The sequence below is a fragment of the Oncorhynchus tshawytscha genome, unplaced genomic scaffold, assembly GCF_018296145.1.
Source record: "Oncorhynchus tshawytscha isolate Ot180627B unplaced genomic scaffold, Otsh_v2.0 Un_contig_1603_pilon_pilon, whole genome shotgun sequence".
Lineage (NCBI taxonomy): Eukaryota > Metazoa > Chordata > Actinopteri > Salmoniformes > Salmonidae > Oncorhynchus > Oncorhynchus tshawytscha.
In genome coordinates, this window is record NW_024608817.1 from 40,663 (window position 1) to 66,376 (window position 25,714).

A 25,714-nucleotide genomic window follows, 5' to 3' on the forward strand; every position below is an offset into this window, starting at 1 on the left:
CTGAAGAACTATTCAGAATTACTGAGACCAGCCGGGCTCTGAAGAGCTATTCAGTATTACTGAGACAACCCCAGGTTCTGAAGAACTATTCAGTATTACTGAGACAACCCCAGGTTCTGAGGAACACCTTCTAGTCAGTATTACTGAGACAACCCCAGGCTCTGAGGAACACCTTCTAGTCAGTATTACTGAGACAACCCCAGGCTCTGAGGAACACCTTCTAGTCAGTATTACTGAGACAACCCCAGGCTCTGAGGAACACCTTCTAGTCAGTATTACTGAGACAACCCCAGGCTCTGAGGAACACCTTCTAGTCAGTATTACTGAGACAACCCCAGGCTCTGAGGAACACCTTCTAGTCAGTATTACTGAGACAACCCCAGGCTCTGAGGAACACCTTCTATTCAGTATTACTGAGACAACCCCAGGCTCTGAGGAACACCTTCTAGTCAGTATTACTGAGACAACCCCAGGCTCTGAGGAACACCTTCTAGTCAGTATTACTGAGACAACCCCAGGCTCTGAGGAACACCTTCTAGTCAGTATTACTGAGACAACCCCAGGCTCTGAGGAACACCTTCTAGTCAGTATTACTGAGACAACCCCAGGCTCTGAAGAACACCTTCTATTCAAGTATATGCAGTCATGCCCATGTAGTAAGCACCTCATCGACCTACCAGCCCCTACCTACCCAGCCTGACCCTAGATCAGTCTTTCAACACAGACACAGTCCTCTCTGATGAGGACATTATAATATCCACAGTCCTTCATCACAGACATAGTCCTCTCTGATGAGGACATTATAATATCCACAGTCCTTCAACACAGACACAGTCCTCTCTGATGAGGACATTATAATATCCAGTCCTTCAACACAGACATAGTCCTCTCTGATGAGGACATTATAATATCCACAGTCCTTCAACACAGACACAGTCCTCTCTGATGAGGACATTATAATATCCAGTCCATCACAGACACAGTCCTCTCTGATGAGGACATTATAATATCCACAGTCCTTCATCACAGACACAGTCCTCTCTGATGAGGACATTATAATATCCAGTCCTTCATCACAGACACAGTCCTCTCTGATGAGGACATTATAATATCCACAGTCCTTCATCACAGACACAGTCCTCTCTGATGAGGACATTATAATATCCACAGTCCTTCATCACAGACACAGTCCTCTCTGATGAGGACATTATAATATCCACAGTCCTTCGTCACAGACATAGTCCTCTCTGATGAGGACATTATAATATCCACAGTCCTTCAACACAGACACAGTCCTCTCTGATGAGGACATTATAATATCCAGTCCTTCAACACAGACATAGTCCTCTCTGATGAGGACATTATAATATCCACAGTCCTTCAACACAGACACAGTCCTCTCTGATGAGGACATTATAATATCCAGTCCTTCAACACAGACACAGTCCTCTCTGATGAGGACATTATAATATCCAGTCCTTCAACACAGACACAGTCCTCTCTGATGAGGACATTATAATATCCAGTCCTTCAACACAGACACAGTCCTCTCTGATGAGGACATTATAATATCCAGTCCTTCATCACAGACACAGTCCTCTCTGATGAGGACATCATCACAAAGCCACTTCACCTCAGCTCTACTCTGCCTCAGCACATTTAGTTTCTAATCATCCAATAATCTGATAGAACAAAACCAAGTAGACATTTTTGCTCTAAAATCCTCTTTACATCCATTTTCAAATAAAAAGCACCATTGTTTTGCTGTGAGGATATACATTTCACAGCAGCTGTACCAAGGAATAGCACCTAATAACTTATTATGTTGACATCTCATATTTTGATAGATGCCATTTCTCTCCCCCCTCTCCTCTTCCCCTCTTCTCTCCCCTCCCCTCCTCTCTCCCCTCTTCTCTCCCCTCCCCTTCTCTCCCCTCCCCTCCTCTCCTCTCCCCTCCTCTCCCCCTCCTCTCCTCTCCTCTCCCTCCCCCTCCCCTCCCTCTCTCCCCTCCTTTCCTCTCCTCTCCTCCTTCTCTCCCCCCCTCTCTCCTCTCCTTCTTCTCTCCCCCTCTCCTTCTTCTCTCCCCTCCTCTCTCCTCTCCTTCTTCTCTCCCCTCCTCTCTTCTCTCCTCCTCTCCTTATTCTCTCCCCCTCTCCCATCCCCTCCCCTCCTCTCCCCTCCTCTCCTCCTCTCTGACAGAACACATTATTCCGTGCATCACTCCCTTGTTTCTGGTACAGGTGAAAACAAGACAAACCTGCACTAATTTCCCCCCTCGTTCTAGTTCAGTTGTTTAAGGAATGTCAAGAGAATTACAGGCGTAGTCTGTCAGGTAAACGAATGCTTCCACACCGCGCTCCAACCTCTCACTTTAACTCTTAACCGTCTTAAAACAGCCACTTTCCATCCTCGCATTTCTTTGACCAAAACCTCATCTCAGATACTATGATCTTAGCTTATAAAAAAAGCCCCACCTTTCTCACAGCTATTTAATGTCACTATATCAATCAGATAAGGTAGAGAAGCAGAGCCTAAATATCTTCAGACTGTCTGATATGAGTTAGTTATCTCCATGTTTTGGCCAGCCACCCATTCTGTTATTCTACACTATCATGCCCAGGTTATCAGTCTCTGCTTGGGCCAGATTGTGTGAACGGCAGCCACCTGCTCCATCATAGCACACAGTCCTGAGACTAAACACCTAAAAGCATTGTTCCCTTATGATGACCACTTTCATGTTTTTGTCTGGTTTATATTTAAATAAAAGCTGCTACAGAGCTACTAAACAATGACGCGGTGAATTAATAACGCTGAATAAACCCCTCTGTCTAAAAAACCACACTGTTGAGTACTGTGACTGGTACTGTTCGGCCTCCCCGGTTGTTTTTCTCTCTCTCAGAGACACAATCATCTCTCCATTTAAAAAACAAAACCAAAACCAGTAAGAAGAGATATCCTAGATGAGACAACAAACTAGCTGTCGTTTACAGTTTCTTCAACTGACTAGTTTTGGCAACACTGTCCTCTGTTGGATGTTCCCGTTGGCATCTGTCATGTGCGCCAGGTTAGTCCTTATCTTGGAGGTGGAGCCCGAGGTGGGAGGTAATTTGGAGATCGACGTGATAGCGCCAGAGCCCCCGTCGGTGATACGCTTCACTGCTGTTTTGTCCCCCGTGGGAGGTTTGGGCAAGCGCCTCCTGAGCCAGGGGTGTCTGAGGGCCTGGCTGGGGGACATGCGCACGGCAGGGTCCCACTCCAGACACTGCTTGATGAAGTCCAGGAACAGGGGGTCGTCGCAGCCCTTCAAGGCCGTCACCCACTCCTTGCTCCCCGGGGGTCCCCTCAGTTTGCCCCGGCGGGAGCGCCCCCCGTTCAGCACCACCGAGCTGTCCGGCAGGGTCGTCACCGCGCAGTACCGGGGGTAACCCTTGGAGCTCACAAAGTTTTTGGCTCTCTTGGAAGAGTCCAGAAGTTTCTGCGAGGGCATGCCCAGCAGCTCGATGACACATGCCAGTTGGTCCCCTTCATCTTCGCCCGGCAGGAGAGGGTACCCAGTGAGCAACTCCGCTAAGATGCAGCCCAGGCTCCACATGTCAATAGGCATCCCATAGCGTGACCCCAGGATGACCTCGGGAGCTCTGTAAAAACGAGACTGGATGTAGGTGTAAACCCGCTGGTGCTCGTAGCAGCTGGAGCCAAAGTCGATGACCTTGATCCCGCTGCGTCCCTGCTGCTTCAGGAGAATGTTCTCTGGCTTCAGGTCACAGTGGATGATACGGTTCTTGTGCAGCGAGTCCAGACACTGCAGGATAGAGTGGGCGAACTTCCTGACGAGCGGCAAGCTGAAGCCCTGGAACTTGTTCTTCTTGATGAGCTCGTAGAGGTTCATGCTGAGGAGTTCAAAGGTCATGCAGATGTGGTTACGGAATGTGAAGTTCTCCAGCATGTGGATCACGTTCATGGTGGAGTCTTTGTCCTGCTTCCTCAGGTGCTCCAGGATCCGGATCTCCTCGGCCGCCTGGCGGTGGAACCTCTTCTCATTCCTCACCATCTTCAGCGCCACGTGGCAGTGGGCCTTGTGGTCGTAGGCCTTCACCACCTGACCGAAACTGCCCTTGCCAATCACCTTGAGGACCTCGTAGCGGTAGGAGACATGGTCGTGGGGCACCTGGATGTAGGAGCCCTGATCGTCGTCGTAGCCTCCGTTGTTGGACCCCCCGATCACCCCCGGCCTCTTCTTGGCGTTGGGTCCAGCGAAATACACCTCTGGGTAACTGAAGATCTCATGGTGCTCGAAGGCCGTAAGCTTGGGCATGAACTGCTTCATGGCCTGCTCCGGGGTCAGGGTGGCCGGCTGGGGCTTGCTGTCGGTGGACTTGAGGGAGGCTGAGCTGCCCTGCCGACACTGGGCCGTGGTAGTGGTGACGTCGGGCTGCTGTCGGTCAGGCAGCGGTAGACCTGCCCGGCCCACAGAGGTCAACCCATTGGGCTGTGCAGTCAACACTGTCCGTTTGTTGCTGTTCTCCTCAAACAGCTGTTGGACGTGGATCTGTTGGTGGTTCCCCACGTGCATGTGGTCACTCATGGTGTGCTTATTGCCTCCAACCTGGAAGAGATCAGAGAGACAGAACAAGACCTTAGAATCAGCAGCAGCATCAACAGGAAAAGACCCAACTGAAAACAAAGGACAGAAACAGTTGATATGTCCTTTGAACCCTGCACCCAAATACTTCGAGGAACTAGTGAGTCGAGCACGCCAATTCTGGATTCTAAAAGATACAAATATAGAAGATTCTAGATATAATCCAACTACCACTGACAGGAACACCTGGTCTAGGTTTTAGATGTGTTTCTAGATATAATCCAACTACCACTGACAGGAACACCTGGTCTTAGATGTGTTTCTAGATATAATCCAACTACCACTGACAGGAACACCTGGTCTAGGTTTTAGATGTGTTTCTAGATATAATCCAACTACCACTGACAGGAACACCTGGTCTTAGATGTGTTTCTAGATATAATCCAACTACCACTGACAGGAACACCTGGTCTTAGATGTGTTTCTAGATATAATCCAACTACCACTGACAAGAACACCTGGTTTTAGATGTGTTTCTAGATATAATCCAACTACCACTGACAAGAACACCTGGTTTTAGATGTGTTTCTAGATATAATCCAACTACCACTGACACGAACAGGTCTTAGCTTGTGTAGGTCTTAGCTTGTGTAGGTCTTAGCTGGTTTAGATATTAGCTTGTCTAGGTCTTAGCTTGTCTAGGTATTAGCTTGTCTAGGTATTAGCTTGTCTAGGTCTTGGCTTGTCTAGGTCTTGGCTTGTCTAGGTCTTGGCTTGTCTAGGTCTTAGCTTGTCTTAGCTTGTGTAGGTCTTAGCTTGTGTAGGTCTTAGCTTGTGTAGATCTTAGCTTGTCTAGGTATTAGCTTGTCTAGGTCTTAGCTTGTCTAGGTCTTAGCTTGTCTAGGTCTTAGCTTGTCTAGGTCTTAGCTTGTCTTAGCTTGTGTAGGTCTTAGCTTGAGTAGGTCTTAGCTTGTGTAGGTCTTAGCTTGTGTAGGTCTTAGCTTGTGTAGGTCTTAGCTTGTGTAGGTCTTAGCTTGTGTAGGTCTTAGCTTGTGTAGGTCTTAGCTGGTCTAGGTCTTAGCTTGTCTAGGTATTAGCTTGTCGTTTATAAAGATGTTACAGCATCTACATGACAGTGGTGTTGTATCTATAGCAGACTAAAGCTTTATCTAGCTCGCCGTACTGATCTGCAGGATAAGGCTCTTAGCAGGGAGTAGTGTGTGTGTGTGTGTGTGTGTGTGTGTGTGTGTGTGTGTGTGTGTGTGTGTGTGTGTGTGTGTGTGTGAAGGATCTCAGCAGGGAGTAGTGTGTGTGTGTGTCTGGTTCTAAAGAACGCAATCACACACGTTCAGGAAGCTTAGATTACACAACCAGGAAGAAGGAAGCTGTAGGGAGAGTTGTGTTACTATACTAGTCTAGCTGATAAAGGAACCAGGAAGCTGTAGGGAGAGCTGTGTTACTATACTAGTCCAGCTGATAAAGGAACCAGGAAGCTGTAGGGAGAGCTGTGTTACTATACTAGTCCAGCTGATAAAGGAACCAGGAAGAAGGAAGCTGTAGGGAGAGTTGTGTTACTATACTAGTCCATCTGATAAAGGAACCAGGACTCTGTAGGGAGAGTTGTGTTACTATACTAGTCCATCTGATAAAGGAACCAGGAAGCTGTAGGGAGAGTTGTGTTACTATACTAGTCCAGCTGATAAAGGAACCAGGAAGCTGTAGGGAGAGTTGTGTTACTATACTAGTCCAGCTGATAAAGGAACCAGGAAGCTGTAGGGAGAGTTGTGTTACTATACTAGTCCAGCTGATAAAGGAACCAGGAAGCTGTAGGGGAGTTGTGTTACTATACTAGTCCAGCTGATAAAGGAACCAGGAAGCTGTAGGGAGAGTTGTGTTACTATACTAGTCCAGCTGATAAAGGAACCAGGACTCTGTAGAGAGAGTTGTGTTACTATACTAGTCCAGCTGATTAAGGAACCAGGACTCTGGGGAGGAGACAACAGAAGACAAAGGGGGACTCTCTCTCTCCCCGTCCTACTCTGCTCTGGACCAAATCAACAGAGAAGACAGCGCTTGACAAAGAGCCTATCAAGCGTGTGTGTGTGAGCTGTGTGCGTGTGTGTGTGTGTGTGTGTGTGTGTGTGTGTGTGTGTGTGTGTGTGTGTGTGTGTGAGCTGCAGGAGGATTGTGAAATAGGACACAATGGTGAACAATCTGGATTTCCAGACTCAACAGGATTCAAGGGATCAGCTGCCATGGGGACAAGGCTCTTAGTTAGTGATCACCTCCTCAGTTAGAAGTACTGCCTGCTGCTCGCTGCCCTATACCCTCCCTTACTCTGCATAACATAACTGACCAGCCCTATACCCTCCCTTACTCTACATAACATAACTGACCAGCCCAATACCCTCCCTTACTCTACATAATATAACTGACCAGCCCTATACCCTCCCTTACTCTACATAATATAACTGACCAGCCCTATACCCTCCCTTACTCTACATAATATAACTGACCAGCCCTATACCCTCCCTTACTCTACATAATATAACTGACCAGCCCTATACCCTCCCTTACTCTACATAATATAACTGACCAGCCATAATATAACTGACCAGCCCAGGCCTATACCCTCCCTTACTCTACATAATATAACTGACCAGCCCACCCTCCCTTACTCTACATAATATAACTGACCAGCCCTATACCCTCCCTTACTCTACATAATATAACTGACCAGCACCCTCCCTTACTCTACATAATATAACTGACCAGCCCTATACCCTCCCTTACTCTACATAATATAACTGACCAGCCCTATACCCTCCCTTACTCTACATAATATAACTGACCAGCACCCTCCCTTACTCTACATAATATAACTGACCAGCCCTATACCCTCCCTTACTCTACATAATATAACTGACCAGCCCTATACCCTCCCTTACTCTACATAATATAACTGACCAGCCCTATACCCTCCCTTACTCTACATAATATAACTGACCAGCCCTATACCCTCCCTTACTCCCTACATAATATAACTGACCAGCCCTATACCCTCCCTTACTCTACATAATATAACTGACCAGCCCTATACCCTCCCTTACTCTACATAATATAACATAATATAACCGACCAGCCCTATACCCTCCCTTACTCTACATAATATAACTGACCAGCCCTATACCCTCCCTTACTCTACATAATATAACTGACCAGCCCTATACCCTCCCTTACTCTACATAATATAACTGACCAGCCCAATACCCTCCCTTACTCTACATAATATAACTGACCAGCCCTATACCCTCCCTTACTCTACATAATATAACTGACCAGCCCTATACCCTCCCTTACTCTACATAATATAACTGACCAGCCCTATACCCTCCCTTACTCTACATAATATAACTGACCAGCCCTATACCCTCCCTTACTCTACATAATATAACTGACCAGCCCTATACCCTCCCTTACTCTACATAATATAACTGACCAGCCCTATACCCTCCCTTACTCTACATAATATAACTGACCAGCCCTATACCCTCCCTTACTCTGCATAACATAACTGACCAGCCCTATACCCTCCCTTACTCTACATAACATAACTGACCAGCCCTCCCTTACATAACATAACCAGCCCTATACCCTCCCTTCCTCTACATAACATAACTGACCAGCCCTATACCCTCCCTTACTCTGCATAATATAACTGACCAGCCCTATACCCTCCCTTACTCTACATAATATAACTGACCAGCCCAGCCCTATACCCTCCCTTACTCTACATAATATAACTGACCAGCCCTATACCCTCCCTTACTCTGCATAATATAACTGACCAGCCCTATACCCTCCCTTACTCTACATAATATAACTGACCAGCCCAGCCCTATACCCTCCCTTACTCTACATAATATAACTGACCAGCCCTATACCCTCCCTTACTCTACATAATATAACTGACCAGCCCAGCCCTTAGCCCTATACCCTCCCTTACTCTACATAATATAACTGACCAGCCCTATACCCTCCCTTACTCTACATAATATAACTGACCAGCCCAGCCCTATACCCTCCCTTACTCTACATAATATAACTGACCAGCCCAGCCCTATACCCTCCCTTACTCTGCATAATATAACTGACCAGCCCTATACCCTCCCTTACTCTACATAATATAACTGACCAGCCCTATACCCTCCCTTACTCTACATAATATAACTGACCAGCCCTATACCCTCCCTTACTCTACATAATATAACTGACCACCAGCCCTATACCCTCCCTTACTCTACATAATATAACTGACCAGCCCTATACCCTCCCTTACTCTACATAATATAACTGACCAGCCCTATACCCTCCCTTACTCTACATAATATAACTGACCAGCCCAATACCCTCCCTTACTCTACATAATATAACTGACCAGCCCTATACCCTCCCTTACTCTACATAATATAACTGACCAGCCCTATACCCTCCCTTACTCTACATAATATAACTGACCAGCCCAATACCCTCCCTTACTCTACATAATATAACTGACCAGCCCTATACCCTCCCTTACTCTACATAATATAACTGACCAGCCCAATACCCTCCCTTACTCTACATAATATAACTGACCAGCCCTATACCCTCCCTTGCTCTACATAACTGACCAGCCATAACTCCCTTACTCCAGCCCTATACCCTCCCTTACTCTACATAATATAACTGACCAGCCCATACCCTCCCTTACTCTGCATAATATAACTGACCAGCCCTATACCCTCCCTTACTCTACATAATATAACTGACCAGCCCTATACCCTCCCTTACTCTACATAATATAACTGACCAGCCCTATACCCTCCCTTACTCTACATAATATAACTGACCAGCCCAGCCCTATACCCTCCCTTACCCATAATATAACTGACCAGCCCTATACCCTCCCTTACTCTACATAATATAACTGACTAGCCCAGCCCTATACCCTCCCTTACTCTACATAATATAACTGACCAGCCCAGCTCAATACCCGGGCTGATGCATATCTGATGACCTCATAGACCGTAATACAACCCTGCCTCATCCAACTGGTCTGTTTTGCTCTTCCTCTCCCTCTCCCTTCTCTCTCCTCTCTCTTTCTCACGCTCTCTCTCTCCCCCCCTTCTCCCTCCTCTCTGTCTCCTCTTTTTTTCTCCTCTCATCTCCTCTCCACCCCCTCCTTCTCATCTATCTTTCTCCCTCTCTCTGTCTCTCTGCATTGTGTCAATGACATACTGCATTATGTGTTTGAATAATGACATTTTCTATGTTCCATAAGGAAGAGGGTCTCCGTCTCTCCCCCGGCCATTATGGGGTATTGTGATGTCATTATGGGGTATTGTGATGTCATTATGGGGTATTGTGATGTCATTATGGGGTATTGTGATGTCATTATGGGGTATTGTGATGTCATTATGGGGTATTGTGATGTCATTATGGGGTATTGTGATACCAGGTCAGACTAGTATGGACTCACTACCAGGTCAGACTAGTCACTAGACTCACTACCAGGTCAGACTAGTCACTAGACTCACTACCAGGTCAGACTAGTCACTAGACTCACTACCAGGTCAGACTAGTCACTAGACTCACTGCCAGGTCAGACTAGTCACTAGACTCACTAGTCACTAGACTCCAGGTCAGACTAGACTAGTCACTAGACTCACTACCAGGTCAGACTAGTCACTAGACTCACTACCAGGTCAGACTAGTCACTAGACTCACTACCAGGTCAGACTAGTCACTAGACTCACTACCAGGTCAGACTAGTCACTAGACTCACTACCAGGTCAGACTAGTCACTAGAAACTCACTACCAGGTCAGACTAGTCACTAGAAACTCACTACCAGGTCAGACTAGTCACTAGACTCACTACCAGGTCAGACTAGTCACTAGACTCACTACCAGGTCAGACTAGTCACTAGACTCACTACCAGGTCAGACTAGTCACTAGACTCACTACCAGGTCAGACTAGTCACTAGAAACTCACTACCAGGTCAGACTAGTCACTAGACTCACTACCAGGTCAGACTAGTCACTAGAAACTCACTACCAGGTCAGACTAGTCACTAGAAACTCACTACCAGGTCAGACTAGTCACTAGAAACTCACTACCAGGCCAGACTAGTCACTAGACTCACTACCAGGTCAGACTAGTCACTAGACTCACTACCAGGTCAGACTAGGTCACCAGGTCAGACTAGTCACTAGACTCACTACCAGGTCAGACTAGTCACCAGTAAACTACCAGGTAGAGAATGACATGTACACCATCAGATGTCACTAGACTCCTACCAGGTCATTCACAGACCATGACTAGTCACTAGACTCACTACCAAGAAGTTTTACCAGGTTGTTTTACCAGGTCAGACTAGTCACTAGACTCAACCATCAGTTATTTTATGCTAACTCACTACTCAGTGTCATATCTAGCTCCTTCTCTCCTATAAATGTTTAGCGCGAACACTATCAGTGGACTTCCTGTGTTCAGAGCTGCCTCCCCACCAGACCCTTCCCTGGGAGATAAGGTGATTACTCGCTCGGCAGACATCTTGTTTTCTCTGCAACATCCTGTTGCTTCGTTCAGGCAGGGGATTGTCTGTTCCCCTGTCCAACTGCTTCCGCACAATGTCAGCACGCACGCCGACACACACACACACAGACAGTCACAGACTCACTACCAGGTCAGACAGTCACTAGACTCACACCAGGTCACACTAGAACTTTCAGACTCACTGAATTTGCAGGTCAGAGTCCTTCTTCTAGACTCACTACCAGGTCAGACTAGTCACTAACTCATCACTGTCCTGTCTGTAGACTCAGACAGACCATCACTGTCCTGTCTGTAGACTAGACTCACTGTCCTGTCTGTCAGACTAGTCTAGAAACTCACAAACCAGGTCAGACTAGTCACTGACTGTCTGTAGACTACCAAACCAGACTGTCCTGTCTGTAGACTCTCCACAAACCATTACTGTCCAGTCTGTAGACTAGACAAAACATCACTGTCCTGTCTGTAGACTAGACAAACCATCACTGTCCTGTCTGTAGACTAGACAAACCATTACTGTCCTGTCTGTAGACTGTAGACAAAACATCACTGTCCTGTCTGTAGACTAGACAAACCATCACTGTCCTGTCTGTAGACTAGAGTCTAGTCAAACCATTACTGTCCTGTCTGTAGACTAGACTCACTACCACAAACCATCACTGTCCTGTCTGTAGACTAGACAAACCATCACTGTCCTGTCAGACTGTCAGACTACTGTCTGTCTGTCACAAACCATCACTGTCCAGTCTCAGACTAGACAAACCATCACTGTCCTGTCAGGTCAGACTAGACAAACCATTACTGTCCTGTCTGTAGACTAGTCTGTAGACTAGACTACCAGGTCTGTCTCTGTAGACACAGGTCATTACTGTCCTGTCTGTAGACCAGACAAACCATTACTGTCCTGTCTGTAGACTAGACAAGTCATTACTGTCCTGTCTGTAGACTAACCAAACTCATTACTGTCCTGTCTGTAGACTAGACAAACCATCACTGTCTGTCTGTAGACTAGACAAACCATTACTGTCCTGTCTGTAGACTAGACAAACCATTACTGTCCTGTCTGTAGACTAGACAAACCATTACTGTCCTGTCTGTAGACCATTACTGTCCTGTCTGTAGACTAGACAAACTGTCCTGTCAGACATAGTCACAAACCACTGTCCTGTCTGTCAGACTAGAGTCCTGTCAGACAAACCATTACTGTCCTGTCTGTAGACTAGACTGTCTCCACAAACCATTACTGTCCTGTCTGTAGACTAGACAAACCATTACTGTCCTGTCTGTAGACTAGACAAACCATTACTGTCCTGTCTGTAGACTAGACAAACCATTACTGTCCTGTCTGTAGACTAGACAAACCATCACTGTCCTGTCTGAGACTAGACAAACCATTACTGTCCTGTCTGTAGAGAGCTGTCTAGACAAACCATTACTGTCCTGTCTGTAGACTAGACTGTCTGTCTCCACAAACAATTACTGTCCTGTTACTGTCTACAACCATCACTGTCCTGTCTGTAGACTAGACAAACCATTACTGTCCTGTCTGTAGACTAGAGTCTGTCTCCACAAACCATTACTGTCCTGTCTGTAGACTAGACAAACCATCACTGTCCTGTCTGTAGACTAGACAAACCAGAGTCTGTCTCCACAAACCATTACTGTCCTGTCTGTAGACTAGACAAACCATCACTGTCCTGTCTGTAGACTAGAGTCTGTCTCTGTAGACAAACAATTACTGTCCTGTCAAACCATTACTGTCCTGTCTGTAGACTAGAGTCTGTCTCCACAAACCATTACTGTCCTGTCTGTAGACTAGACAAACCATTACTGTCCTGTCTGTAGACTAGACAAACCATTACTGTCCTGTCTGTAGACTAGAGTCTGTCTCCACAAACCATTACTGTCCTGTCTGTAGACTAGACAAACCATTACTGTCCTGTCTAGACTAGACAAACCATTACTGTCCTGTCTGTAGACTAGACAAACCATTACTGTCTTGTCTGTAGACTAGAGGCTGTCTCCACAAACCATTACTGTCCTGTCTGTAGACTAGAGTCTGTCTCTGTAGACTAGACAAACCATTACTGTCCTGTCTGTAGACTAGACAAACCATTACTGTCCTGTCTGTAGACTAGACAAACCATTACTGTCCTGTCTGTAGACTAGAGTCTGTCTCCACAAACCATTACTGTCCTGTCTGTAGACTAGACAAACCATCACTGTCCTGTCTGTAGACTAGAGTCTGTCTCCACAAACCATTACTGTCCTGTCTGTAGACTAGACAAACCATCACTGTCCTGTCTGTAGACTAGACAAACCATCACTGTCCTGTCTGTAGACTAGACAAACCATTACTGTCCTGTCTGTAGACTAGACAAACCATTACTGTCCTGTCTGTAGACTAGACAAACCATCACTGTCCTGTCTATAGACTAGACAAACCATTACTGTCCTGTCTGTAGACTAGACAAACCATTACTGTCCTGTCTGTAGACTAGAGGCTGTCTCCACAAACCATTACTGTCCTGTCTGTAGACTAGACAAACCATTACCACTGTCCTGTCTGTAGACTAGACAAACCATCACTGTCCTGTCTGTAGACTAGACAAACCATTACTGTCCTGTCTGTGTCCTGTCTGACTAGACTAGAGTCTGTCTCCTAGACAAACCATTACTGTCCTGTCTGTAGACTAGAGTCTGTCTCCACAAACCATTACTGTCCTGTCTGTAGACTAGACAAACCATCACTGTCCTGTCTGTAGACTAGAGTCTGACAAACCATTACTGTCCTGTCTGTAGACTAGACAAACCATCACTGTCCTGTCTGTAGACTAGACACAAACCATTACTGTCCTGTCTGTAGACTAGAGTCTGTCTCCACAAACCATTACTGTCCTGTCTGTAGACTAGACACAAACCATTACTGTCCTGTCTGTAGACTAGAGTCTGTCTCCACAAACCATTACTGTCCTGTCTGTAGACTAGACAAACCATTACTGTCCTGTCTGTAGACTAGACAAACCATTACTGTCCTGTCTGTAGACTAGACAAACCATTACTGTCTTGTCTGTAGACTAGAGGCTGTCTCCACAAACCATTACTGTCCTGTCTGTAGACTAGAGTCTGTCTCCAAACCATTACTGTCCTGTCTGTAGACTAGACAAACCATCACTGTCCTGTCTGTAGACTAGACAAACCATTACTGTCCTGTCTGTAGACTAGAGTAGACACAAACCATTACTGTCCTGTCTGTAGACTAGACAAACCATCACTGTCCTGTCTGTAGACTAGAGTCCTGTCTAGACCACAAACCATTACTGTCCTGTCTGTAGACTAGACAAACCATCACTGTCCTGTCTGTAGACTAGAGTCTGTCTAGACTAGACAAACCATCACTGTCCTGTCTGTAGACTAGACAAACCATCACTGTCCTGTCTGTAGACTAGACAAACCATTACTGTCCTGTCTGTAGACTAGACAAACCATCACTGTCCTGTCTGTAGACTAGACAAACCATTACTGTCCTGTCTGTAGACTAGACAAACCATTACTGTCCTGTCTGTAGACTAGACAAACCATTACTGTCCTGTCTGTAGACTAGACAAACCATTACTGTCCTGTCTGTAGACTAGACAAACCATCACTGTCCTGTCTATAGACTAGACAAACCATCACTGTCCTGTCTGTAGACTAGAGTCTGTCTCCACAAACCATCACTGTCCTGTCTATAGACTAGACAAACCATCACTGTCCTGTCTGTAGACTAGACAAACCATTACTGTCCTGTCTATAGACTAGACAAAACCATCACTGTCCTGTCTGTAGACTAGAGTCTGTCTCCACAAACCATGGTACTGTCCATTACTAAACGTCCCCTATTCGCCTGGGGAGGTGTCCCAAATGTCACCCTATTCCCTACATAGTGCACCACTGTCGTGTGTATACTTTATAGTGCGCCACTTCAGACGCAGCTAGAGGTCACTGTGTGATAATTCATCACAACGTATCAGAGGACAGTAATAGAGACTGGTCTCCTAGAGGTTACTGTGTGATAATTCATCACAGAACAGAGACAGGGCAGAGCTGGTACTAGTCCTCTGGGTTAAGGGGACAGTCAGTCCCCTGGAACAGAGACAGGACAGAGCTGGTACTAGTCCTCTAGGTTAAGGGGACAGTCAGTCCCCTGGAACAGAGACAGGACAGAGCTGGTACCAGTGTGATAAGGGGGGTTCACTGGAACAGAGACAGGACAGGGGACAGTCAGTCCCAGGAACATAAGGAGTCAGTCCCCTGGAACAGAGACAGGACAGAGCTGGTACTAGTCCTCTAGGTTAAGGGGACAGTCAGTCCCCTGGAACAGAGACAGGACAGAGCTGGTACCAGTCCTCTGGGTTAAGGGGACAGTCAGTCCCCTGGAACAGAGACAGGACAGAGCTGGTACTAGTCCTCTAGGTTAAGGGGACAGTCAGTCCCCTGGAACAGAGACAGGACAGAGCTGGTACCAGTCCTCTGGGTTAAGGGGACAGTCAGTCCCCTGGAACAGAGACAGGACAGAGCTGGTACCAGTCCTCTGGGTTAAGGGGACAGTCAGTCCCCTGGAACAGAGACAGGACAGAGCTGGTACTAGTCCTCTGGGTTAAGGGGACAGTCAGTCCCAGCATGTCCTTGATGTAAATGCACAGGCTTACATTGTGTGTATTTTTAAAGCACCAAGGTCATAAACTATAGACCCCTTCTGAAATGTTCAGCATGTCACCCTGTTCCTGATGCCTGTATGTTGTCAGCTGGTCTCTGTACTACAGAACAGGGTTGAGTGGTGGTTGTCAGCTGGTCTCTGTACTACAGAACAGGGTTGAGAGGTGGTTGTCAGCTGGTCTCTGTACTACAGAACAGGGTTGAGAGGTGGTTGTCAGCTGGTCTCTGTACTACAGAACAGGGTTGAGAGGTGGTTGTCAGCTGGTCTCTGTACTACAGAACAGGGTTGAGGTGGTTGTCAGCTGGTCTCTGTACTACAGAACAGGGTTGAGGTGGTTGTCAGCTGGTCTCTGTACTACAGAACAGGGTTAAGAGGTGGTTGTCAGCTGGTCTCTGTACTAAAGAACAGGGTTGAGGTGGTTGTCAGCTGGTCTCTGTACTACAGAACAGGGTTAAGAGGTGGTTGTCAGCTGGTCTCTGTACTAAAGAACAGGGTTGAGAGGTGGTTGTCAGCTGGTCTCTGTACTACAGAACAGGGTTGAGGTGGTTGTCAGCTGGTCTCTGTACTACAGAACAGGGTTGAGAGGTGGTTGTCAGCTGGTCTCTGTACTACAGAACAGGGTTGGAGGTGGTTGTCAGCTGGTCTCTGTACTACAGAACAGGGTTGAGGTGGTTGTCAGCTGGTCTCTGTACTACAGAACAGGGTTGAGAGGTGGTTGTCAGCTGGTCTCTGTACTACAGAACAGGGTTGAGAGGTGGTTGTCAGCTGGTCTCTGTACTACAGAACAGGGTTGAGGTGGTTGTCAGCTGGTCTCTGTACTACAGAACAGGGTTGAGGTGGTTGTCAGCTGGTCTCTGTACTACAGAACAGGGTTGAGAGAGGGTTGTCAGCTGGTCTCTGTACTACAGAACATATTCCACCATGTCAACTAGAGTTATTCCGCCATGTCAACTAGAGTTATGTCAACTAGTTATTCCACCATGTCAACTATAGTTATTCCACCATGTCAACTATAGTTATTCCACCATGTCAACTAGAGTTATTCCACCATGTCAACTAGAGTTATTCCAACATGTCAACTATAGTTATTCCACCATGTCAACTAGAGTTATTCCACCATGTCAACTAGAGTTATTCCACCATGTCAACTAGAGTTATTCCACCATGTCAACTAGAGTTATTCCACCATGTCAACTAGAGTTATTCCACCATGTCAACTAGTTATTCCACCATATCCACTACAGTTATTCTACCATGTCCACCATGTCAACTAGAGTTATTCCACCATGTCCACTGGAGTTATTCCACCATGTCCACTGGAGTTATTCCACCATGTCAACTAGAGTTATTCCACCCTGTCAACTAGTTATTCCACCATATCCAGTTACTAGTTACCATGTCCACCATGTCAACTAGAGTTATTTCACCATGTCAACTGAGTTATTCCACCATGTCAACTAGAGTTATTCCTCCATGTCAACTAGAGTTATTCCACCATGTCAACTAGTTATTCCACCATGTCAACTAGCGTTATTCTACCATGTCAACTAGAGTTATTCCACCATGTCAACTAGAGTTATTCCACCATGTCAACTAGTTATTCCACCAAGTCAACTAGAGTTATTCCGCCATATCCACTACAGTTATTCTACCATGTCCACCATGTCAACTAGAGTTATTCCACCATGTCAACTTGAGTTATTCCACCATGTCAACGTGAGTTATTCCACCATGTCAACTAGAGTTATTCCACCATGTCAACTAGAGTTATTCCACCATGTCAACTAGAGTTATTCCACCATGTCAACTAGAGTTATTCCACCATGTCAACTAGAGTTATTCCACCATGTCAACTAGAGTTATTCCACCATGTCAACTAGAGTTATTCCACCATGTCCACTAGTTATTCTACCATGTCCACCATGTCAACTAGAGTTATTTCACCATGTCAACGTGAGTTATTCCACCATGTCAACTAGTTATTCCACCATGTCAACTAGAGTTATTCCTCCATGTCAACTAGAGCTATTCCACCATTTCAACTAGTTATTCCTCCATGTCCACTAGAGTTATTCCACCATGTCAACTAGAGTTATTCCACCATGTCCACTAGAGTTATTCTACCATGTCCACTAGAGTTATTCTACCATGTCAACTAGAGTTATTCCACCATGTCAACGTGAGTTATTCCACCATGTCAGCTAGAGTTATTCCACCATGTCACCAAGGTATTCCACCATGTCACTAGAGTTATTCCATCATGTCAGACAGTAAAGTTATTCCACCATGTCAATTAAAGTTATTCCACCATGTCAACTAGAGTTATTCCACCCTATCACACTCGCATTAACATCTGCTAACCATGTGTATGTGACAAATAAAATTTGATTTGATTTGTCTGTGAAATGATCAGCCATGAGACAATCTACAGTGTGTGTGTGTGTGTGTGTGTGTGTGTGTGTGTGTCTAAATAGCTGTTCTAAATGCTGTCTTTTTAACACTTGTCCTGTGTCTTGGTTGGATAACAGGGACATGATGTGGACAGGATTGGGGGGCAGGTCAGGGAGAGGGTAGAGAGGACGACAGCTGCAGATTACAGGATACCACTGGTCTGTAGCCCAAACCACACACACAAACCACACGTGTTTAGTAGAACGCAACATAGCAAAAAAGTCAGTCCCTCCCTGTTTCAGTCCGTTTGGGGCACGATGAACAAGACCCAGCTCTCTGCAGACGGCCGGGGGTACCTCAGTCATTTATCACCCCCCTCACCACCCCCAGTGTCCCAACTAAGAGAGTGATAATATCTGACTGCAAATACGTCTCAAATAGCTGCCTATTCTCATATAGAGCCGATGGGCTTTGGTCACAGCTAGGGCACTAGATAGGGAATAGGGGGCTGTTTGGGAGGAGGAGAGCTGTGTTTTGCTCCCAGCGTTGTGTTCCACTAAGAGGCCTTGCTTCAACACCTCTCTGTACTGTAGAGGTTCTGGTTCCGGAACAGATGTCTTCACCACCTCTCTGTACTGTAGAGGTTCTGGTTCCGGAACAGATGTCTTCACCACCTCTCTGTACTGTGGAGGTTCTGGTTCCGGAACAGATGTCTTCACCACCTCTCTGTACTGTAGAGGTTCTGGTTCCGGAACAGATGTCTTCACCACCTCTCTGTACTGTAGAGGTTCTGGTTCTGGAACAGATGTCTTCACCACCTCTCTGTACTGTAGAGGTTCTGGTTCCACAACAGATGTCTTCACCACCTCTCTGTACTGTAGAGGTTCTGGTTCCACAACAGATGTCTTCACCACCTCTCTGTACTGTAGAGGTTCTGGTTCCACAACAGATGTCTTCGCCACCTCTCTGTACTGTAGAGGTTCTGGTTCCGGAACAGATGTCTACACCACCTCTCTGTACTGTAGAGGTTCTGGTTCCGGAACAGATGTCTACACCACCTCTCTGTACTGTAGAGGTTCTGGTTCCACAACAGATGTCTACACCACCTCTCTGTACTGTAGAGGTTCTGGTTCCGGAACAGATGTCTACACCACCTCTCTGTACTGTAGAGGTTCTGGTTCCGGAACAGATGTCTACACCACCTCTCTGTACTGTAGAGGTTCTGGTTCCGGAACAGATGTCTACACCACCTCTGTACTGTAGAGGTTCTGTACTGTGTAGAGGTTCTGGTTCCGGAACAGATGTCTACACCACCTCTCTGTACTGTAGAGGTTCTGGTTCCACAACAGATGTCTACACCACCTCTCTGTACTGTAGAGGTTCTGGTTCCCGGAACAGATGTCTTCACCACCTCTCTGTACTGTAGAGGTTCTGGTTCCACAACAGATGTCTTCGCCACCTCTCTGTACTGTAGAGGTTCTGGTTCCACAACAGATGTCTTCGCCACCTCTCTGTACTGTAGAGGTTCTGGTTCCGGAACAGATGTCTACACCACCTCTCTGTACTGTAGAGGTTCTGGTTCTGGAACAGATGTCTACACCACCTCTCTGTACTGTAGAGGTTCTGGTTCCGGAACAGATGTCTACACCACCTCTCTGTACTGTAGAGGTTCTGGTTCTGGAACAGATGTCTACACCACCTCTCTGTACTGTAGAGGTTCTGGTTCCGGAACAGATGTCTACACCACCTCTCTGTACTGTAGAGGTTCTGGTTCCGGAACAGATGTCTACACCACCTCTCTGTACTGTAGAGGTTCTGGTTCCGGAACAGATGTCTACACCACCTCTCTGTACTGTAGAGGTTCTGGTTCCGGAACAGATGTCTACACCACCTCCCTGTACTGTAGAGGTTCTGGTTCCGGAACAGATGTCTACACCACCTCTCTGTACTGTAGAGGTTCTGGTTCCGGAACAGATGTGTTTGTGTCAACACTAATGAGGTTAGTTCAGGTCGGGACAAACAGGAGAAGAAACATAACAGTCAGTAACTGAGTGGACAGAGAACTAGCAACCTTGACAGCATTAGATGGGCCAATTCTACCACTAATAACACCTGAACATGTGACCTTATTGTGTCTCTGTCCTCCTCCTCTCTGGATAACAATGACTGTCTGGAACACATGGAGCAACTGTTACTGCCAGTGACCTGCCTGGAATGGGCACCGGGACTACTTGAACAAACGACAGGCCCTGACAGGGGGCGTAGCTACTGGAATGGACACCGGGACTACTTGAACAAAGGACAGGCCCTGACAGGGGGCGTAGCTACTGGAATGGACACCAGGACTACTTGAACAAACGACAGGCCTGACAGGGAGCGTAGCTACTGGAATGGACACCAGGACTACTTGAACAAGGGGACAGGCCCTGACAGGGGGCGTAGCTACTGGAATGGACACCAGGACTACTTGAACAAACGACAGGCCTGACAGGGAGCGTAGCTACTGGAATGGACACCAGGACTACTTGAATAGGGGACAGGCCTGACAGGGAGCGTAGCTACTGGAATGGACACCAGGACTACTTGAATAGGGGACAGGCCTGACAGGGAGCGTAGCTACTGGAATGGACACCAGGACTACTTGAACAAACGACAGGCCTGACAGGGAGCGTAGCTACTGGAATGGACACCAGGACTACTTGAATAGGGGACAGGCCTGACAGGGAGCGTAGCTACTGGAATGGACACCAGGACTACTTGAATAGGGGACAGGCCTGACAGGGAGCGTAGCTACTGGAATGGACACCAGGACTACTTGAACAAACGACAGGCCTGACAGGGAGCGTAGCTACAATGACATAATTCTAACTACCAGTGTAGCTGCGTTAAGTTGCAGAATTCTTCGTTACACTACTGATTGATAGACTACATTGTCTCACAATTGTATTGGGAAAGACTGGTGAGAATTATGTCTGTTCCTCACAGCACAGAGACTGGTGAGGAATATGTCTGTTCCTCACAGCACAGAGACTGGTGAGGAATATGTCTGTTCCTCACAGCACAGAGACAGAGACTGGTGAGGAATATGTCTGTTCCTCACAGCACAGAGACAGACACTGGTGAGGAATATGTCTGTTCCTCACAGCACAGAGACAGAGACTGGTGAGGAATATGTCTGTTCCTCACAGCACAGAGACAGAGACTGGTGAGGAATATGTCTGTTCCTCACAGCACAGAGACAGAGACTGGTGAGGAATATGTCTGTTCCTCACAGCACAGAGACAGACAGACTGGTGAGGAATATGTCTGTTCCTCACAGCACAGAGACAGAGACTGGTGAGGAATATGTCTGTTCCTCACAGCACAGAGACAGACACTGGTGAGGAATATGTCTGTTCCTCACAGCACAGAGACAGACACTGGTGAGGAATATGTCTGTTCCCCACACAGCACAGACACTGGTGAGGAATATGTCTGTTCCTCACAGCACAGACACTGGTGAGGAATATGTCTGTTCCTCTCAGCACAGAGACAGACACTGGTGAGGAATATGTCTGTTCCTCTCAGCACAGAGACAGACACTGGTGAGGAATATGTCTGTTCCTCACAGCACAGAGACAGGTGAGGAATATGTCTGTTCCTCACAGCACAGAGACAGACACTGGTGAGGAATATGTCTGTTCCTCTCAGCACAGCGACTGGTGAGGAATATGTCTGTTCCTCACAGCACAGAGACAGACACTGGTGAGGAATATGTCTGTTCCTCACAGCACAGAGACAGACACTGGTGAGAAATATGTCTGTTCCCCACAGCACAGACACTGGTGAGGAATATGTCTGTTCCTCACAGCACAGTGAGATGTCTGTTCCTCACAGAATATGTCTGTTCCTCACAGCACAGACACTGGTGAGGAATATGTCTGTTCCTCACAGCACAGAGACAGACACTGGTGAGGAATATGTCTGTTCCTCACAGCACAGAGACAGACACTGGTGAGGAATATGTCTGTTCCCCACAGCACAGACACTGGTGAGGAATATGTCTGTTCCTCACAGCACAGAGACAGACACTGGTGAGGAATATGTCTGTTCCCCACAGCACAGACACTGGTGAGGAATATGTCTGTTCCTCAGCACAGAGACAGACACTGGTGAGGAATATGTCTGTTCCTCTCAGCACAGAGACAGACACTGGTGAGGAATATGTCTGTTCCTCACACAGACAGACACTGGTGAGGAATATGTCTGTTCCTCACAGAGACAGACACTGGTGAGGAATATGTCTGTTCCTCACAGAGACAGACACTGGTGAGGAATATGTCTGTTCCTCTCAGCACAGAGACAGACACTGGTGAGGAATATGTCTGTTCCTCACAGCACAGAGACAGACACTGGTGAGGAATATATCCGTGGTTTATTTACAACTTAACAACATTGTCCCTGGGGCTATTTCAGGAAGGACCAATATAAATCTTCCTCATTTTGATTTGAACTTCCTGGTCAGGTTTTATTTTCCTTAAATCATAGTTGAAGATAAACACAAGGGCCCAATAAAATCCTCTGTCAGGAGAAAGCTGCTGAGCTGCTGAGCTCGTCCTTCTGGCCGAGTCTATATTTATATCTATTTGAAGGAAGGACTAAATAAAGGCCTGGAGACTCCTCCTTCATTTAACTGGAGTCCAAATCCTCCATTACTTCAGGACACGCTTATAGAGCCTGCTGGACGAATTATCCACCAGTATTAAAACATTACAATATCATTTCATGTTTACACATCCCTCCCAACATATGGCCCTTATAGTCTCGATTGATAAAATAAAGACATATCTGTCTGAGATCATGTGCAAACATCGGGTAGGCTATAAGTCAGTCGGCTAACGTAGCTACAACCTCCACAAGACACATAGCCTCTGCTTACCTGAGTATCTCTGTCAACGTGATTATCGTAACAATAAATAAAACGGTATCTTTTTCTACAGCATGCAAACTCATATTAAATCTCAACCTTCTATTTCCCTGAATCCCCGTGCGTTCCAAACCGAGCAGGGAGGAACGCACCCCCCCACACACACACACACACACACTGGCCATGGCTTCTAGACAAGACTCTTATCGTGTGGCCTCACATTTTATACCAGTCTGACAACATGCTAAACATCGTAACTAACTGTCAACTCAACAACGCTGTAGGCATGCAACAACAACAACAACAGCAAATCCTAAATATGGTGCCTGGGATTTTGCAAGTTGCAACTGTATCACTGAGTAGTCTAACTAACGTTAAAGCTCCAAGCTTGAAATCTAGCCTATGCCGCCTGCTACGATCATCGTAAAAGTTACAGCACCGTAAAGAACGAATACCGTGTAGCCCTTCCACGGTCATAAACAAAACTATAAGCACACGTGACATAGGCTACTACCGTACGCGTTATCTAGGATTACACGATATATAGCTTGATATCTATGTATTGCCTGCTGTACCCTACACGTGCTAATGCCCTATAATGTACACCTCACGTGACAGTGTGGCAGGACAACTTGTTACGTGGTTGCATTCCGTTGAGCTGAATCTAAACCAAACAGCGGCGCTACGTTGTAACAACCATGTAACGACACAACATGTTTTTATTAGACACCATTTCCGGTCTCTATAGCCTATAGATAAGCGATGCACGATGTAAATGAAACTACTGTATCCCATTGCAATAGGCAGCAGGTCCACACTATTATTAGTATTATAAGAAGAAGAAGCCGATGTTTAGTCCACAGTAAACCCACAAACAAGCATGGCTCCGTAGGTTACGTACCGTGAGCGACTTGATATTCCTGAGGGGTGGTAGTGTGACCGGCGATGGCGGGTCTGTCGCTGCTCCGGCCCGGGGACCCCCGACTCCGATTCCGGGGGAAGACTGTAGCTGGCAGATCTCACCCCCTTTGCCTGCAGATCGTACAAAATGACACAGGAAATGAGGTTAATCTGAATGGGCCTATTTACCCACATAGGGCCACCTCAGGGTTATCAGGTTGTAAAGTAGGCTATGGTCTTAATCCCTTTTAAGGATAGTAATTTAAGCAGGCATTTAAGGGGGTCATTGTAGGTGGAAATCCTTCTTGCGACAATGGCTTCGGCAAAACAGGTAGGTTAATTCCACATGATGTGTGCTTGGAACAACAGATGATGACCGCCAGAGTGTAGGCTGTCGTTGGTTGTAAGATCCTTTTGCGCCCCATAGTCGTGTAGCATATAAAGATCGGGAAAAAACAACACAGAAACCAGTGGGCATATGATTCCGTCGTGCTTGCGGAAATAAACCTGTGTTCTCTCTTGACACACATACTGTCATATGGGATAAATAACACACCAGCATATGACTTTGGTTTTGCAAACAGCCCACTTCAGGCTTTAGAGAAAGAAAGACAAAAAATCCCCGAATGTATCGCCATTAACTACTCAAAACATAGAGCAGGGATACACTATTTTAGCAAAGGCTCCCCCCCTCTTCAACAGACCAGGGAAAACCCGAAGCAAGACTCGGCGTAAACGTGTAATAAACTTGTTACAAAGGACCCGACAAAAAAGGCATAAAATCCATCAACAATATTCCTCCGGCGATCAAAGTGAGTTTAACCGTATTGTTTAGCCCGTTCGGCTCCATATTGTTGTTCCTTACCAGTTGGGTAGACGGCAGCGCACGGCTTCTTGGATAACATGGCCGCTGGAGAGTCACACACGGAAAAACCCACTTTCAGAATCTCCCCTCCTCCCACTCGGCTGTGTGATCACCAATTTCGCTACTCCAATCAGCTACATCCAGTCTTGCATTCGCAACGTGCAACTCTGCAAAACTGGGAAGTCTTCCATCAACACCAGCTGAAATGTTGCTTCTGCTGCCACCATCGCTTGGAAATACAACCCAAAAAACACGAACCTATAGATACAAAAAAAAAAATATCCCACGCGAGGCTACTGTAGATCAATACAACAACAAACAAACAAACTCCGTGTTTAGTTTTTTCTTCAACACAAGCAACATTCTAACGTTAGATGCAACAGAAGCGGCATCATTCTCTCTCACCTACACTGCAAATACATAGTCGGTCAACAAGTTTGGGTGTTGCCTTCTTCCTTATCTATCGTCCTTGCACTCATCCACCTCTCTCTCTCTCTCTCTCTCACACTCACGCACTAATGAGCGTGAGATGTGGTTGGTTCGGTTGCTAAACTGGCGACGCACCACCAGCCTATGTTCCAGCAGGAACCGACAGACAGCCTACATTAAGGAAGTCCTCTTGGTCACTTGGTGATCACGAACCCAAACCGAACCAGCCCATTAATTAATATAACGCGATAGGAAGATCTATAAGGACTTTTCTGACTCGCAACGATCCAAAAAAACTAAAACAGAACTTTTACCTTAACCCTAAACCTTAACCAAACACCTGA

At 46.5% G+C, this 25,714-nt stretch overlaps 1 protein-coding gene across 1 annotated transcript; it reads right to left on the minus strand.

Moving 5' to 3' along the window:
• Nucleotides 1–2,158: 2,158 nt before the first annotated feature.
• dyrk2 (dual-specificity tyrosine-(Y)-phosphorylation regulated kinase 2) lies at nucleotides 2,159–25,415 on the minus strand. Its single transcript, XM_042313727.1, has 3 exons — nucleotides 24,942–25,415; nucleotides 24,078–24,208; nucleotides 2,159–4,607 (listed from the first exon to the last, which is right to left on the minus strand). Exons 1-3 carry the CDS (start codon nucleotides 24,979–24,981, stop codon nucleotides 2,997–2,999), a joined length of 1,782 nt encoding a protein of 593 aa, XP_042169661.1. The 5' UTR covers nucleotides 24,982–25,415; the 3' UTR covers nucleotides 2,159–2,996.
• Nucleotides 25,416–25,714: the final 299 nt, after the last annotated feature.